General features: G+C 39.1%; 1 protein-coding gene and 1 pseudogene across 1 annotated transcript in view; one reads left to right on the forward strand and one right to left on the reverse strand.

The window, feature by feature from the left end:
* The first annotated feature begins 2,960 nt into the window (after positions 1-2,960).
* Positions 2,961-4,562, forward strand: LOC146670975 (uncharacterized; annotated as a pseudogene).
* Positions 4,563-11,570: 7,008 nt separating this feature from the next.
* LOC146670976 (TANK-binding kinase 1-binding protein 1-like) overlaps positions 11,571-16,270 on the reverse strand; it is a 35,438-nt gene continuing 30,738 nt past the window's right edge. The window contains exon 13 of the mRNA XM_085405099.1: positions 11,571-12,336. Coding sequence (XP_085261225.1) covers positions 12,208-12,336 — 129 coding nt within the window. The 3' untranslated portion in view covers positions 11,571-12,207. The remainder of the gene's footprint in view (positions 12,337-16,270) is intronic.

Here is a 16,270-nt window from a genome sequence, read left to right on the forward strand (position 1 = left end):
TTCAGTTGCCACCTTTGCGAATGCAATGATTTAGCATCAGAGCATGATTATTTTGCTCACATATATGCGCATCTTAAAAGAAATGAGACACTTACTTGTATGTTTCTAGTATCAGTTGGATACTGTCATTCCTTCACATGGTCAGTGTGATACTGAGGACTTGCAAAAAGTCATAGAGCAAAGTTTTGCAAATACTCTGCTAAAGCTGGAGCATTTGGTCCATGTGCCAAGCACAGCTATTGATGTATTTTTAGAGGAACTCTATCATTTGATACGGTCGGCACCTGTACCATTATCCTGTGATATTGTGACGAATATCTTTAATCAAAGAAACCTCCCCATTGATAAAGATCTCATTACAGAAACTATTAATGCAGTTTTTTCAGGTAATCCTGTACTAAGGTCCATTCAAAAGGGTGGTCCGCTAAGCACAGCATATCTGCGTAAGCAGTATTACAAGGAAAATTTCTGTGTTTTAGAACCAGTTGAATATATACTTGATGCTGAAAAGAAACACAGTTTCCAATATGTCCCATTGCTGAAATTGTTACAGCAGCTGTTGAGTAGAAAAGATGTTGTTGATGAAGTTGTGAAATGCCATAAACAACAGGTGGGAACAGACTACTGGGTCATATCATTACAAGTCTTCAAGTGATGGTTCCCTATTTAAGGAAAACTTTTTCCTTTCTGGAGAAAATCTAAGGATTTCCCTACGTTTTTATGTGGATGACTTTGAAGTCTGTAACCCCCTTGGTACCTTATCGTCCATCTACTTGTCAGTGTTGTGCAAAACCACTGACGTTAAAACTTATGGTTATGACAAAATCTTGGAACCTCTTCTACAGGATCTGAAAACTCTTGAAGAACATGGCGTTTATGTTCCACTATTAGGAGAGTCAGTCAAAGGTACAGTCGTAAGTGTAATCGCAGATAACCTTGGAGCACACAGTGTTGCAGGATTTATGCAAAGCTTTTCTGTAGAATACTATTGCAGATCTTGCACAGGGAAGAGCAGTGATATTCAGCTGTATTCTGTAGCGTCTGGTGCTTTCACGCTAAGAAGCAAAGACCTTCACCAAGTCCATGTCAAACAAGCCCAAGATACAGGTACAGGCTGTTGTGGAGTGAAAAGAGAATGTGTCTTCACCAAAAATCTGTCCCACTTTCATGTCATATTTGGTTATCCGCCTGATCTTGCTCACGATGTTTTTGAGGGTATAATCCCAGTAGAGTTGGCTCATTGCTTGACAGTTCTTATATCAAAGAAGTTTTTCACTTTAGCCGACTTAAACAATGCGATTCTGAAGTTCCCCTACAAATGGGAAGATAAGACAAACAGACCTCATGTAGTGTCACAAACTTTCTCTAGCACCAAAACAGTAGGAGGAAATGCGCATGAGAACTGGAGCTTGCTCCGGTTCTTGCCTTTTTTAGTTGGATCACTTGTGCCTGAAGATGAGCCTGCATGGCTTGTTCTCATGACTCTGAAGGATATCACAGAACTTGTCGTGTCCCCTGTGCATAGTGATGACTCTCTGGCTTTTTTGGAAAGCAAAATTATAGAGCACAGACAGCGATACCAGGCACTGTTTCCTGATGTTAAGCTACTACCAAAACACCATTATTTGGAGCACTATCCACAGATGATTAGGTTTTTTGGTCCAGTTGTTTGGCTGTGGACAATGCGTTTCGAGGCCAAACACAGCTTTTTCAAGCAGGTCATGAGACACACAAGCTGCTTTAAGAATGTGCCTCTCTCCTTGGCCTCAAAGCATCAGATGATGATAGCTTACCATCTAAGCTCCCCATCTCTTGGCAAGTCTGAACTAGAGGTCTCGGCTGTATCAACTTTTCCAGTGGATTTGCTTAAAGAGGAGATGGCTAGAGTCATTAGGCAAACATTCCCTGACATTCTAGAGATAAACCTTGCACAGTGTGTGACAATAAAGGGCATAACTTATAGGAAGGGAATGGTACTGGCCCACAGGGCAGCTGGTGGGTTGCCAGAATTCTGTGAAATAAACCACATCTGCATTGTAAACCAGAGCATATTCTACATTGTCAGAGAGCTCGGTGGCTGGTACAGGGAGCATTACAGAGCTTTTGAGCTCAACTCAGTATCTGCAAGAATATTCACTCTTGTTTCACTCCGTGAACTCCTTGACACTTATCCACTGGTTGACTACAAGATCGGATCAGTCCGCATGGTGACTTTAAAAAGGCATATAGAAATAAAAGGTGTGCAAATATTTGTAATAAGTTCAGTCACATGTATTTCACTAGATACATTTTTTTTTTTTTTTTTTTGTATATCTGACCTTTTATAACTGACTAATATGTATGGGTAACTGTATGAAGACTAAACTGAAGTTATTCTTTCTGGGTGTCTGATGTATTGTTGTTGTTTTTTTTCGTCTACAGAATAGCTGCTTGAAATGGGGACCCCTGTGATCCTAAAGATCATCTTGACTGATGGAACCTGTCAAAGGCTCATTCTCTCCAATGGACCACCTGAATCAATTGAGGATCTCATTGTTGAAGTCAAGAGACAGTGTGGTCTTCAGGGCGATTTCAGACTTCAGTTTATGGATTCCTTGTTTGGGAATGAGTTCCTTAATCTTACCTCAGTTTCAGAAGTGGCAGACAGAGGGACTCTTAAAGTTATTGACATGTCAAGACCCACCACTATGCAGCATGAGGATTATATCATTCTTGATCCTGTCCAGGACTCCGAAGCCCTCAGCTGTTCCTCTGTTAACGATTCTTCGTACCTGTCTGGTGGATCTGTGGACACGGATGTGTTGTCATCAAGTGAGTCAACAAGCTCACGATCTTCTTGGCCTGCTGTCTTTTATGTGCCCAAGTTTTCGTATGATGCTGAATTACAACTTCAGCAGGCAAAAATTGCGTACAATCAGAATGGAACTGCACTTATTCCAGATCCCAAGTTGAAGTCAGCCATCCTTGAAGGTTTGGTGCAGGAAATTGTGAAGTATAAAGTGTATGTCAGTGATAAAGAAATGGATCAAGTAGCTCAGAGTCTGATCAAGAAGCATCCCTGTCTAACTGAGACAGGCTCCAACACTGGATTTGGAGGATGGAAGACCAGTTTAAAATATAAACTCTCAAACTATCGCACCCAGCTACGAAAACTGGGCTGCCCAGAGGTGACTGTAAACTCTCTAAAGAACAAACCTGTTGGAAGATGCAGTGCAGCCTTTGGTGTCAAAAAAGCAAAGAGGGCAGAAGTTAACTTTTGCCCAACATACCCACCAGAAGAAACTGAGGAGAGCCTGGAGGCAATGCGGAAAACTTTACTCTTGGACATAAAGAAGAAGAACAACAGAGAGTTGGTGAAATTCAAGATGGAAAAGACTTTTGCCTACAGAAGACATGAAGTTGTTCGTGATGCACCAATGGTAGAGGCTTTCATGGCAAGATGGCCTGCTCTATTTGATGTCCATGAGGTAAAGTTTGACTCACACCGGGAGTTCTTGGAAGAGGTGTTAAGCTAAAATACTTTAGGCACATTTAACAGCCAATTTCTTCAGCATTGGTGATTGTGGCCTTCTTCCTGGTGTTAAACATTTGAAGCTCACTCTTTTGTGCTGATGTTTTCAGATCAATGCTGAGTTTAAAAGAATTACCACAATCCCCCTTCAATCAAAGTTCCTGTCTCAGATGGATCTCCACTTAGACAACCTGGTGAAGCTGTTCAAAAGAAGAGGAGGACAGCTTGGACAAAGACTGAAAAAAGTTGTGGCACAAATGGATAATGTAAGTGATAAAGCCTTAACACAACTATGACCCCTTTTGGACAAAACTTTTAATTGGTTAAAAATTGTAAATGTTTTTCCAATGATAAATGCTGTCATCTTGTACTACTTTTACATCTGCTTGTTTTTGTTTTAATCTACTTAGTCAACTTTATTAGTATGTGTGCCTTTACTTTGAAAGCATTCATGTAAAGTACAGTACTAAAACCTAAAATCAATGAGAAGGGCTAACTGAAGATACTAATCACACAAATTTCATTTCAGTGTGAAGATGTTGATGCTGGACGTGAGTGTGTCATTAAGGGAGTGTGTATCTACATGGGTGAAGATCCTGACAACCTTATCCGGGAGTATGTGGTAAGTACTTGGGGTATTTTATTTTATTTTGGGGGGGGGGGTGACTTTCACCAGTACATCATATTGCTCACTTGCCATGGATTGAGTAACATGACTTTTATTTTATTTATTTATGTATTTTTTACAGGACATGGATGAAGACGCCATCAATGAGGCCATTGAAGACACCACTGTTGGAATTTATCTTCTTAAAGAACAAGCTTCAGCAGATGAACAAGAAGACATTGGAGTTGTCCTTGAAGGCATCAGGGTGGTGAAGAATTTGGATAATGTAGCATTTGCTGTGGTAATGCTATTTGGACTCATGTATGCACTAAACCTTGCCTACCCTGCTGACCTCCGCTACACCTTTGAGGTTTTCCAGAAGGTTTTCATGGAACTAAACTCTCCAACAAAGTTCTTGCTCTCAAAAACCGTCTGTTTCACTGAAGGGTCAAAGACTGCACTTCAGCAATTCTTTACTGAACACAAAACGAAAAACTGCAATGTTATACTGCTGATACTGTTTGTTTGGGGTTTTTTTGTTGTTGTTGTTGTTGTTTTTTCTCATGTGACTGCACTTCGAGGTGACACTTTTTTTCTTTTCTTCCTTTTGGTGGTATTGTATTGCGAGAAATGTTTACAGAGGTTTTTTAGCAATGTGCTCTGGGTCAACCTTTACATCCTGCTTATATGTTCAAAAGGAAGATTCCTTTAGGTGTTTGGTATTATGTGACAGTGTCATTTAAGCTTCAATTTAGTAAAAAAAATTCTGTACAGCTAAATACAAAATGTGACATGTATGAAGATATATCTTATCCTTAATAGCAGCTTGCTGCCTCTTTGAGTTTTGGAAGACCAATTTAAGCTGAAGTTGTTCTATATATGTACAGACTTGATCATTCAAAGCAGCTTGCTGGTTTCTGTCTCTTAAACTCCAGGTAACAGGAGTTGTAGAAATGTTAAATGCAAAAAAAAGTTATATTTGTGTAAGCCTGTTTGTTCATGGATGCTTTTTGATTCTTTTTCCAAGTAGGCTTAATTTAGTTTCAAACTTTTAATTGTGAAATTAAATACAAATATGTGTAAGATGACAGGATCATTAATAAGCACTTATTTGTAGCTTTCTTGTATTGCTGCTAAGGTCAGTTTTGAGGGGAAATATTTACAAATGTTTTAAATCTTTCTTTCAGTTATATCTGCAGGCAATCGCTAAAACTGTGTAACAAGTTTATATGCTTGCTGTTTTCACTGCTGTTAAAATAAAGGTGAACTTTTCAGCACTCCCATTTTTTTTTTTGCCTTTTTTGTCAATAACATTTAGTTTATATTTACATTATTATATTGTACATAGGCAAGAAACCAAGGACTGAATTTTTATGAAGTTGACTTAAAATAATTAAGTAGGATTTAAAGCCATAATTTGTGTTGCAGGAACATAATTATAATGCCTTTATGTTACACAATTTCATTAAGTACCACTGACAATCAAAAATACGTTGGTGTTAAACTTTAAAATATATCAACATTACGTAATACATTGATATTTTGGTAACAGACAAACAGTATGTACATCGAACATGATTTTTTTTTAAGTAATCTAATGTGAATGAAATACTTTGGCTTTACAAGTAATTATTACTTGTTGGAAAGTGGAAAATTAAGTCAGTCATACTTATTCATATTATGTGGGACCGATGTACACAATAAAATCAAGTAAATTGAAAGAACTTTTTTTTTCAGTGTACCCCTTTCATGTAAACATCCAAGGGAAACCCTGGGTCAACTTAAAGAGTTAAGGTTTGTGTCACCACTTATTCTAATAGACAATGTTAGGGTCAGTGAACAAAGATATCCTGGATTTGTTGAACCCGTAGTGTAGAGCCCACTGGGGTATTCCAGGAAGCAGGTTTAGATAACAACTCCATGTTTGTTAACCCTGAAATGATGGAAACACGGGGTGTGTTCCACACATATGCAGTACCTCTCTCCTATTCCTCGGTAAAAGAATTGCTAAGGACTTACGAAATGAGAAGAGCTATTTGCTGAGAATTGGAACAGCCCTACACTTGTCTCTCCTTAACAATGTGATGCCAGATGTCCACCGTATTGAAACTACAGAAGATGGACTACCTTACTTTGCTATGATGTGTTCTAAACCCGGTGTGTTATGGAGGTCATGAAAAGCCTGTGAAAAATATCTTCATTACAAAGGCTGATGTTCTAAAGAAGGAACGTTTACTAATGTCTGCAGTTGCATGAAACCATCGTCTGATCTTAAAAAGTTGCTGGAATTACTAAAGAGGCTCAGAGTCAATTTGTGACTGACAGTTGTGAACAGGGCTATCTTTGCAGCTTGCTTAATGGGATATGGATTTGTAAGCTTTTCACTTCCAGGAGGAGACTTTACACAGTTGTATGCAAAGCACTGGGCACCCCTGATAATCTTCACGATTTTCCTTTAGAAAACATTGGTTCTTTACATCAGCAATTTCATTTAAATATATCAGCAGATGACCACAATGATATTTGACAAGTGAAATCAAGCTTTTAGGATTTACAGAAAGTGTGCAATAATTACCACTGTAACTTAGTCACATATAATTTGTGCAAAATCTGACGCCACGGGGGGGGGGATCAGGCTTTATGCCTGTTGTTTTACACGACAGTAAATAATGTTTGTCCTGTTCTGCATATGTGATTGGTTAGCTGTTCCACACAGATTTCAGGTTCATAGAGTGGAAGACATTGTAATGATGCAGCTCTCCTTTGGATAAATCCTGAGCTTCACCTCACAGCCCCCTGATCATTCAGTGAGCTAGTTTAAGTCATTGTACCGTTTATAAGGTTGGGCAAACCTGCAGTCTGCTGAGACTGAAGAAGTCACCTGGATGATGATGAAATGTTTCTCCCGCTGAAAACGTCCAGATGAACAGAATCAACTTTTTGGGATTTACTTACCTGGATGATTGAGCATGCATCAAGACATGTGAAACCATGTATGTGTCACAGTTAATGTTAAGCTACACAGCATAACATTAACTCTACACAAGTGGAGGTACACAAACTATATTACAGACATTTTATAACCCTACATTTAGAGAGTAGTAGTAGTGAATGCAAAAAAGTGGGAGGAGCATAGGATGATGTAGCTCAGCTTGCCACAATGCTTCTCTAACTACAGCAATCTTATCTCAACTGGACTACTGTAATTCTCTATATGCAGCTGTTAGCCAGTCTTGTCTAGCACGGCTCCAGCTGGTCCAGAATGCTGCAGCTCGTGTCCTGACACGTTCAAAGAGACACAAGCATATTTCCCCGATCCTCGCCTTACCTTACCTTGCCAAGCTTTAACATTCGCCAAGTTAAAGCTTGGCGAATGTTTTGAACCATTCGCCAAGCTTTAACAGTAGATAATGTGAGTGGGTTGCTACAGAACATCGTTAAGGTCTTAAGTTTTCCCACAAAAAGCAAACTTTTCAAAGGGAATTTAGACATAGAGCTCTCAATATCCAACCAGACAGGAGAAGGCTGTTGTACCCAATCGGCAGCTATACGCATATGGGTGCTCAGCTGATACTTCCTTATATCTGGGAAATAAAGGCCCCCTTTTAAGGATGGAAGACATAACGTGGATATTTTAAGATGAGGTTTCCTCCCTGCCCAAACAAAGGAGCTGAACCAGCCATTTAGAGTTTGGATAGCTTTATGTGGAAAAAGGGTCGGAACCATCTGTATTGGGTAAAGTAGCCTAGGTAGAATATTCATTTTCAGAAGAGCAATACAACCGAGCCAGGATAACGGTAAGGACTTCCATCTCTCTAGATCTAGTTTGACCTGCTCAAATAGGGGGGTAAAGTTACTTTTATACATCTGTTCAAAGGCGTGAGTAACCCTAATCCCCAGATACGTAAAGCCCTGTGTGGACCAAGTGAAGGGAAATGGAGAAGGGGCCCATAGTTTTTGTTTCAGACTGCCCAATGGCATCTCTTCTGATTTATTGAAATTAATTTTATAGCCTGAGATTTCACTAAACTTATTAATAGTTTCAACCAGAGAGGGGATTGATGTTTCCGGCCGAGTCAACACAACAAGTACATCATCAGCATACAGAATAATCTTATGCTGTCTTTGTCCTACAGATAGACCATGTATGTCCGTCTGAACTCGTACTGCCTCTGCCAATGGTTCTATGGCTAGGGCAAAGAGCAAAGGGGAGAGGGGGCAGCCTTGTCTGGTTCCCTTCTGTATCCGGAAGTTGGAGGACCGCACCCCGTTTGTAAGAACTGCAGAGCAGGGATTGTTATAAAGTAACTTAATCCAGTTTATAAAGTTTCCACTGAAACCGAATTGATGTAGTGTAAAAAACAGGTAAGACCATTCAACACGGTGAAATGTCTTCTCGGCATCAAGGGAAATTACCACACCAGGCAGAGATTTTTGTTGGAAGAACTGGATCATATTCAATAACCTACGCATGTTATTATATGAATTGCGCCCTTTAATAAAACCCGTTTAGTCCTCATTAATAAGCGAGGGGAGTAAAAGTTCCAGATGTTTTGCTAATATCTTGGAGAGGATTTTCAGATCCACATTCAACAAAGAGATTGGCCTATAGGAGGGACAATCTTCAGGTAGCTTGCCCTTTTTAAGTATAAGGGATATATTGGATTCCCTTAAAGAACTGTGCAAGAGACCCTTTTTAAAGGAGTCATTGTACATGTTCAGCAGCGGGCTAGCTAAAATTTCTCTGAATTCTTTATAAAACTCGGCACATAGTCTGTCTGGTCCCGCTACTTTGCCAGCCTTCAGCTCTTTAATAGCGTCTAATGGTGTCAAATCCCATCTTAAAACACGTTTTTACTCATTGGCTTTCAACACCGCATGAGAGTTACCTATCTATCCACCTAGTCATCTGTTACCAGGTATTTGTTATTGATGTTATTTGTTACTGTGTAATTTTTGTTTTTTGGGTTTTCTTTTTATCTTTGTAAAGCCTTAGGTCAACATTTTGTTGTTATTAAATGTGCTATATAAATTAATAAAAAAAATAATAAAAAAAAACAGCGATGAAATAAAAGGAAGGTGTACCCAAACAGAGGCTAACCTGGAGTCTTCACACCTCTCCTGCACTTTCCTGTCAGCTTTGTGACAGCAGCACTCAGTAAATCAGCTTAAATTTAACTTCCATTCCACTTCCAGCAGCCAGCATATGTTCATTCACAGGCACTTGTTACGTTTCGGTGTTGTCGGTGTGTTGTTTTTGGCGTGACTGTTATGTGTTTCCTGTTTTACTTTGAAAGTCTGTGTTATCTTAGTGTTTTCAGTTTACGTTTCCCTGTCTCGTCAGTTCTAATTTGCCCCAGCTGTGTTTCCCTCCTGTTGTCCATTTTCCTGATTGCTCCCTCTATGTATTTAAACCCTGTGTTTCAGGGTGTCATGGTCGCGATCTCCCCCGTGTTGTAAATAGTTTGGTGTTTTGTTGTAAATAAATAGTTTGTTGTAAATAGCTGTAAATAGATTTGTCGATACTTTCGTTTTGGGATTTTGGTGGAGAGCCTTAGTGGGGGGTTTTTTGTGTGTTTTTTTTTTTTTCTTTATTTTTATTTTTTTCGTGTTGCACTCCGGTTGCCTAGGCCGGGGTGTAACACACTGGTACTGGTGACCTTCAGCGAGACAGTGAACCCTTACTGCTCATCATTGTAACAGCTCTAATGCTAAGTTTGTCTGTAATCCATAAAACAATAGCAGCCAAGAGTCAAAATATTTGTTTATAGTTCTGGATGCATGTCCACATCTTCTGCACAGGAGCCAACTTGCAGAGAGCATAATAAGAGTTCTATATTTTCTTAGTGGAGATTTATATCATTTACATAAATTTATGAATATTCCAGCAGATTTGTGAAAATTTGTAAATAAAACTAAAGGACATTTTAAATTACCATACATTATTTTTAAATTGTTGACATAACACTAAATATCTTGATTTAGTTTAAGTTTTCGTTTTAGCTTAAACCAGGAAGGTATGTACCATGAACTCAGTCCAGACTCTATAAAAAAGATAGACTTCAGCATGTTAAAATTCACATCATTGGTTACATTATAAATAAATAAGTGGCCAATGATAGTTGTTATGAAGGGGAAAGAAGCCACAGAGACCAAAACGTTTGTACAATGTCATACATTTATTTGCTTGATATGGACATTTAAACATGCACATTGACTCGCCTTTGGAGACAGCCTCCAGTCCCCACTTAAGGGACATCTGTGTTATCTGAATATCCAGGGGCATCCTCTTCATATAAAACTTCATATAAAACACGGATGTAGCCACCCATTGCTTTTTGGACACCTCAATTTGAAGCTTCAGCTGACAGGCTACAGTTTTGGGCCTTTCTTTTCCGACACGGACGTTGTTGCTCAGTCCAGGCATGACACTCAAGTAGACTTTTTTATTTTAGGTCCTACTTAATTATCTAACTTGATAGAAAAAAAGAAAAATAACTTTTTCCAAGTTCTACCAAGCAGCTGGTAGAGCTTTGTTTTTTTTTTCTAAGTGGAAGTTTAAAAACTTAAACTTCCTTCATGAAAGTTTAAAACAAAATAATTATCTTAGGACAAATAAATACACGGCTCCTTTTTTCAAGGATATAATAATAATAACAGTAATAATAATAATAATGTCATCAACATTATTTTTAAGTAATTAAGTATCCTAAGTTTGGTAAAAAAAATAAAAAATAAACAAACAAATAAGTAAAAATCATGACAGTTTAGGTAATAGTAATCCCATGGTCAGATGGATTGGTGTTGCAACTACAGCGATGCGGACGCTGTACCGGTCTGTTGTGGTGAAGAGAGCTGAGTGTGAACGCGAAGCTCTCAATTTAACAGTTGATCTACGTCCCTACCTTCACCAATTGTTACGAGCTGTGGATAGTGACCGAAAGAATGAGATCGTGGATACAAGAGGCAGAAATGAGCTTCCTCCAAAGGGTGGCTGGCCTCTCCCTTAGAGATAGGGTGAGAAGTTCGGCCATCCGGGAGGGGCTCAGAGTTGAGCCGCTGCTCCTCCACATTGAAAGGAGCCAGTTGAGGTGGTTCAGGCATCTGACAAGGATGCCTCCTGGGCCCCTCCTGGGTGAGGTGTTCCAGGCATGTCCCACCGGGAAGAGGCCTAGGACACGCTGGAGAGGTATCTCTCGGCTGACCTGGGAATGCCTTGGTGTTGAACCGGACAAGCTGGAGGAGGTGGCCAGGGAGAGGATGGTTTGTCCCATGTTAACAATCTCACATATGCTGGTAAACATGTTTCTAGCAATACATCATTACATGGTTTGTAATCACATTTTTAGTTTAAAAAGTTAAAAAAATAAAATAAAATAGAGCTAAAATGAAAAGCCTGAATCATTTAATAAAAAAAATCTGTATTTATTTGTATTTTTAAGCGTGTTTTAAGCCAATATTAAAACATGCAAGATTTATTTAAAAACAAATTACTGATTAATATTATTATTGCCCATGGTAAATAAAAAGTGCTAAGAAAAATTAGTTCTATTATTATTTTCTTACAGAGAATGTTAAAGGGTTAATGTGGCTACCATGGTTCTACGGGTCTAAATTTGCACACCAAGTGTGCTCTTCATACCCAGATCAGACCTCAGGAAGGTTTGTATATTTTCAAACTGCCAACTTGATCCAGGACTGCTTTCAGGCCAGCACATGCAGCACTGCAAAAAGAGTGCCAGCTGCAGTGGTTCCAACTATAACATATATAATTTCTTAAATGTACAAATGTTAGTTTGATTCTGAATGAAAGAAAACCTATAGTGCTTGATGAAAAATAATATGCAATCCATGTGTGTTTACTGAAAAGGAAATTGTGGCCTGTGAATGCTTTCATTTCACAATTAGATTGGACTATCCACTTCAGTGAGATGGGTAATGGCCATACAAAGGTTGGAGTGATGCAAAAGACTCATGCAGGCTACTCAAACCGTTCCTGGATCAAACCAAGAACCAATCAAAAATAACCTTTATGTACATCTCTGGTGAAAAGTGAGCTTACAATTGTTTTTTAAATAAAAATGAAAGGTCAGATCTTGCTGTTCTCCAAGTGAGAGTCAATGTGTTTGATGAGGGCATCATCAGGGTAACTGGTTGGGAAGGTCAGCTGGCACAGAGGGCAGCTCCGAGCAGCATTCTCTTCCGATTCCATCCATAACTGTGGAGATTAGGAAGAAAAAAAAGAATAGGTGTCAAATTGCTTAACCATCAATAATGGTAAATTCTTCATAAAGTCTTCATAAAGCTTCAATCAAAGAGAACACAAGTCCTTCAGCACAGTTTCTCGATGATGGAAAATTGTGATATGATGAAGTAGAAAAGCTTCTTATAGCTTGGATTATTAATTGTTTAGATCAAGTATCACAGAGAATACTTTTAAATATTTTAAGTTAGCCTCGCCCTGGCTCACTCAACAAAATGCCAGTGAGACTTTTTAGAATAGCTTTGGAATAGATGATTTATCCCAAAAGAGCAGCTCACTCTCAGACTGTAGGCTTAATCTCTAAAAGTATAAGTGGGTGGAAGAGTCTCAGCAATCAAGCTCCTTTCCTGTAGAGCCAACTCCTAGTTTGGGTTCAAAAGATACACAACCTATTTAAAATTGCTCTTAAAACTTTCCTTTTTGATAAAGCTTATAGTTAGGGTTGGGTCAGGTGACCCTGAACCATCCCTTCCACTGCTATTGGCTCAGGCTACTGGGGGACTTCCCATAATGCACTGTGGATTTCTTCTGCGCTGACCTCTTTTCACTCCCATTTCACTACTAAATCTCCATTTACAATTTTACGTATAACAAAAAAAAAAGCTATGCAATATACAATATACAATATTCAAGTTAAGGAGGCATAGTAGTGCAAATAGGCAAATAGTGCATTGTATTTATTTAAATTTTTACTTTTTAATTATTTTATTTGCATTTTTTAATCACTAGGGTTTGAGAGTAACGAAATTTCTATTCTCTGTATGTCCTGTACATGTGGCAGAATTGACAAATAAAGTTGACTTGACTTGACTTGTTTTATATGCCGCTACTGCACATCAGCCTTTGTCTTCTCTTTCATATAGTTGAACTTTATTTGTTAAAATAATGTGCAGCATAAAATCCTTTTGCATGCACCAAGCAAAATTTAGTTTGATGAAACTTATGTGACATAAAATAAAATAAATATGGATCATGAATAAAATATGTGTCATATTTGGTAAAAGTTTTCCTTTTCTTGCCCTTCCTTGCTCTCCCTTCTCGTCTACAACAATTTTGCAGCCACCATCACCATGCTGGTAATCCTTGCAGGGCATGATCTGATCTGAGCCTTGTTCTGCTGGTGGTTTCTTCCTGGGCGATTATGGCTCAAGAGTTGGGAGTTCACCTTGTAATCGGAAGATTGCCGGTTCGAGCCCCGGCTTGGACAGTCTCGGTCGTTGTGTCCTTGGGCAAGACACTTCACCCGTTGCCTACTGGTGGTGGTCAGGGGGACCGGTAGCGCCAGTGTCCGGCAGTGTGCCCCAGGGTAGCTTGCCATCACCAGTGTGTGAATGTGTGCGTGAATAGGTGGATGACTGGATGTGTAAAGCGCTTTGGAGTCCTTAGGGACCTTAGGGACTAGTAAAAAATAAAATAATTTCCCCCAGGGATCAATAAAGTATTCTGATTCTGATTCTGAAAGCGCTATACAAATACATGCCATTTACCATTTAAAAGGGAGTTTTTCCTTCCCACTGGAGCCAAAGTGCTTGCTCGTAGGGGGCCTTAGCACCTACGAATCTAGAAGTTGTCTGATCTGGCCCATATTTCCCTTCTGTCCTCATACTGCGGTTAAAGGTAATTATACTGCCTATACTATGTGCAAAGAAGGCTAGAAGTAGCACTAACAGGTCTTATATGCCTGTTAGGTTTATATTGTTGATTTGTCATTTATGCTTGGAAACAATTGCTCATATATGCTTAGAGGTATATAATCAATTGTATAATGATATAGCAGTCTGCAAAGACTCTTTGTGCCCCCAGAGCACTCTGGCATATGCACACACATCCTAAGGTCATGAGAGAAGTCGTACCTTCTCTTACTGATTTATGGTATAGGAGGACACCTGCTCTGTATCTGTTTTAGCATAAGAGCCCTTTGTTTAGGTGGACCGCTGGGCTCCTAGCACCAGCTTTGGGGAGTCGTTCACAGGGTTACATCTTGACCACACACACACACACACACACACACACACACACACACACACACACGTACTCTTTGTTCATATGTATGTTAATGAACCTATACATATTCATGTAACCACAATAAAGAGAAGTGCTACGGGGGAGCTAACTGAGAGTGACTGGGGTTCAAGTGGAAGGAACGGCGCTCGTCATAGTTCTCTCCGTCGTGCACGAGCAACACAAAGTGCTCTGGTGACTTGCGTCTTGCTTTTGCTGTTGTAGTAGAATTGTCTCGGTGTTCCAGCAGTAGGCCTGTGCTACACAGACCTATCAATGCCCACTACTAGAATTGCACCACCAGTGCTACACACACATCTTAAGAGAGATTATGGCACACTCCTTTTTACATAGTCTTTAAATCCTTTAGGTTTCTTGGGTGTCACATGGCAAACCCAAAGCTTTAGCTTGAGAAGAAAATGACACATCACAAATTTAAAAGAGCTTCAATCAGCCTAAAAATAGCTTGTTGCTCTAAAAATAGAACCCCCTCCTCAAAGCTAGAACATCTTACTGATCACTGATTCAAGAAAATAAAAATAAAAAAGTCTGTTTCTCTTCGACATGGTAGCCAAGCTGACAAAAAGTCAGAGGTCTGTTGAGCCAAGCATTCCTTTAATCTTATCTAGCAATGTCTTCATGATTTTCTCCACAAATAAAATTAGATTCATTGGATAAAAATGATTCAAACCCATCATAATGTCCAGCCTTTTTAAATATCATTGATATTTTTTAGACCTGTTTTCTCAGAATGATCTTTCTGAGTTAACTTCAGGAATTACTAGCAGACCCATTCTTACAAGACTTCTCTAAGAAGTCCAACTGTTAGTTAATGCTTCCTCAAATGTGATCAGCTCATCTCTAATAATCAGTTACCTACCACAAATCTTTAAGGTAGCAATAATTAAACTATTACTTAAAAAGCTATCACCTGACCCAGCTACCTCAACTAATTATAGCCCAATGTCCAAGCTTTTTTTTTTATCTTAAAAATACTTGAAACATTAGTTAAAGGATTTAACTGATCACCTGCAGAGAAATGGTTTATTTGAAGAGTTTCGGTCAGATTTCAGAATTCAGTACAGAGACAGCGTTACAGTTTACAAATGATCTTATGGCTCATCTCATTTGTGTATGGACAGCAAAGGAAGAATTTCATTGCACAGAGAAATGCTATTTCTTCTGTACACATGAGAATAAACTCTTTGAATCTTGAGTCTCTGCACTTGTCCTGCTAGATTTGCGTTTTTTATTGTTGACCACAATATTTTATTAGGAATTAAAGGGGCTGCACTGCAGTGGTTTGAATAATATCTGTCTAATAGACAGTAAATGTTGTTCATGTAAATGGGGAGTCCTCTTTACACACTTAATTATGAAATGATACCCAACCAGACCTGACTCGTCCGGCCACTACGGCGGCTCAGTGGTCCTTGTTGCTGTACTGCTCACATCAGTGTAGCCCCGGCTCTTTCTACTCATGTTCTTTTCGCCTTCGTCAATACTGATTCTACTGATAATAGATTCTACTGATTCTTCGCCTGTTTCTTTGTATATAGATTTCACTGTCCCTGTTTCTGCCCTGGATCCCTGAGAGTGAGTTTGGAAGTTCGAGTGTGTTTCTGGCAGTGTCTGACTGCAGCGGAGAGTGGTGTCCTCCTTCTCTCCATAGCACTTGGCGGTTGTTGTAAATAAGCCATGAAATTTCAATTCCAAACTCACAGAGTCCTGTGCTTGACTCTGTGAGTTTACTGTGACAATCTTAGAAATATGTTATCTAACCACATGCTTACTCTGGATGGCATTACCTTGGCCTCCAGTAATACTGTGAGCTGACTAAGACATATCCTTCAGTGTTCATATTAAACCAAATGTTTAAGGACTGCTT

This window comes from Rhamphochromis longiceps, linkage group LG4 (genome assembly GCF_057381845.1).
Source record: "Rhamphochromis longiceps isolate RC_006_pf linkage group LG4, R_longiceps_female_GT1.1, whole genome shotgun sequence".
NCBI classification, from domain to species: domain Eukaryota; kingdom Metazoa; phylum Chordata; class Actinopteri; order Cichliformes; family Cichlidae; genus Rhamphochromis; species Rhamphochromis longiceps.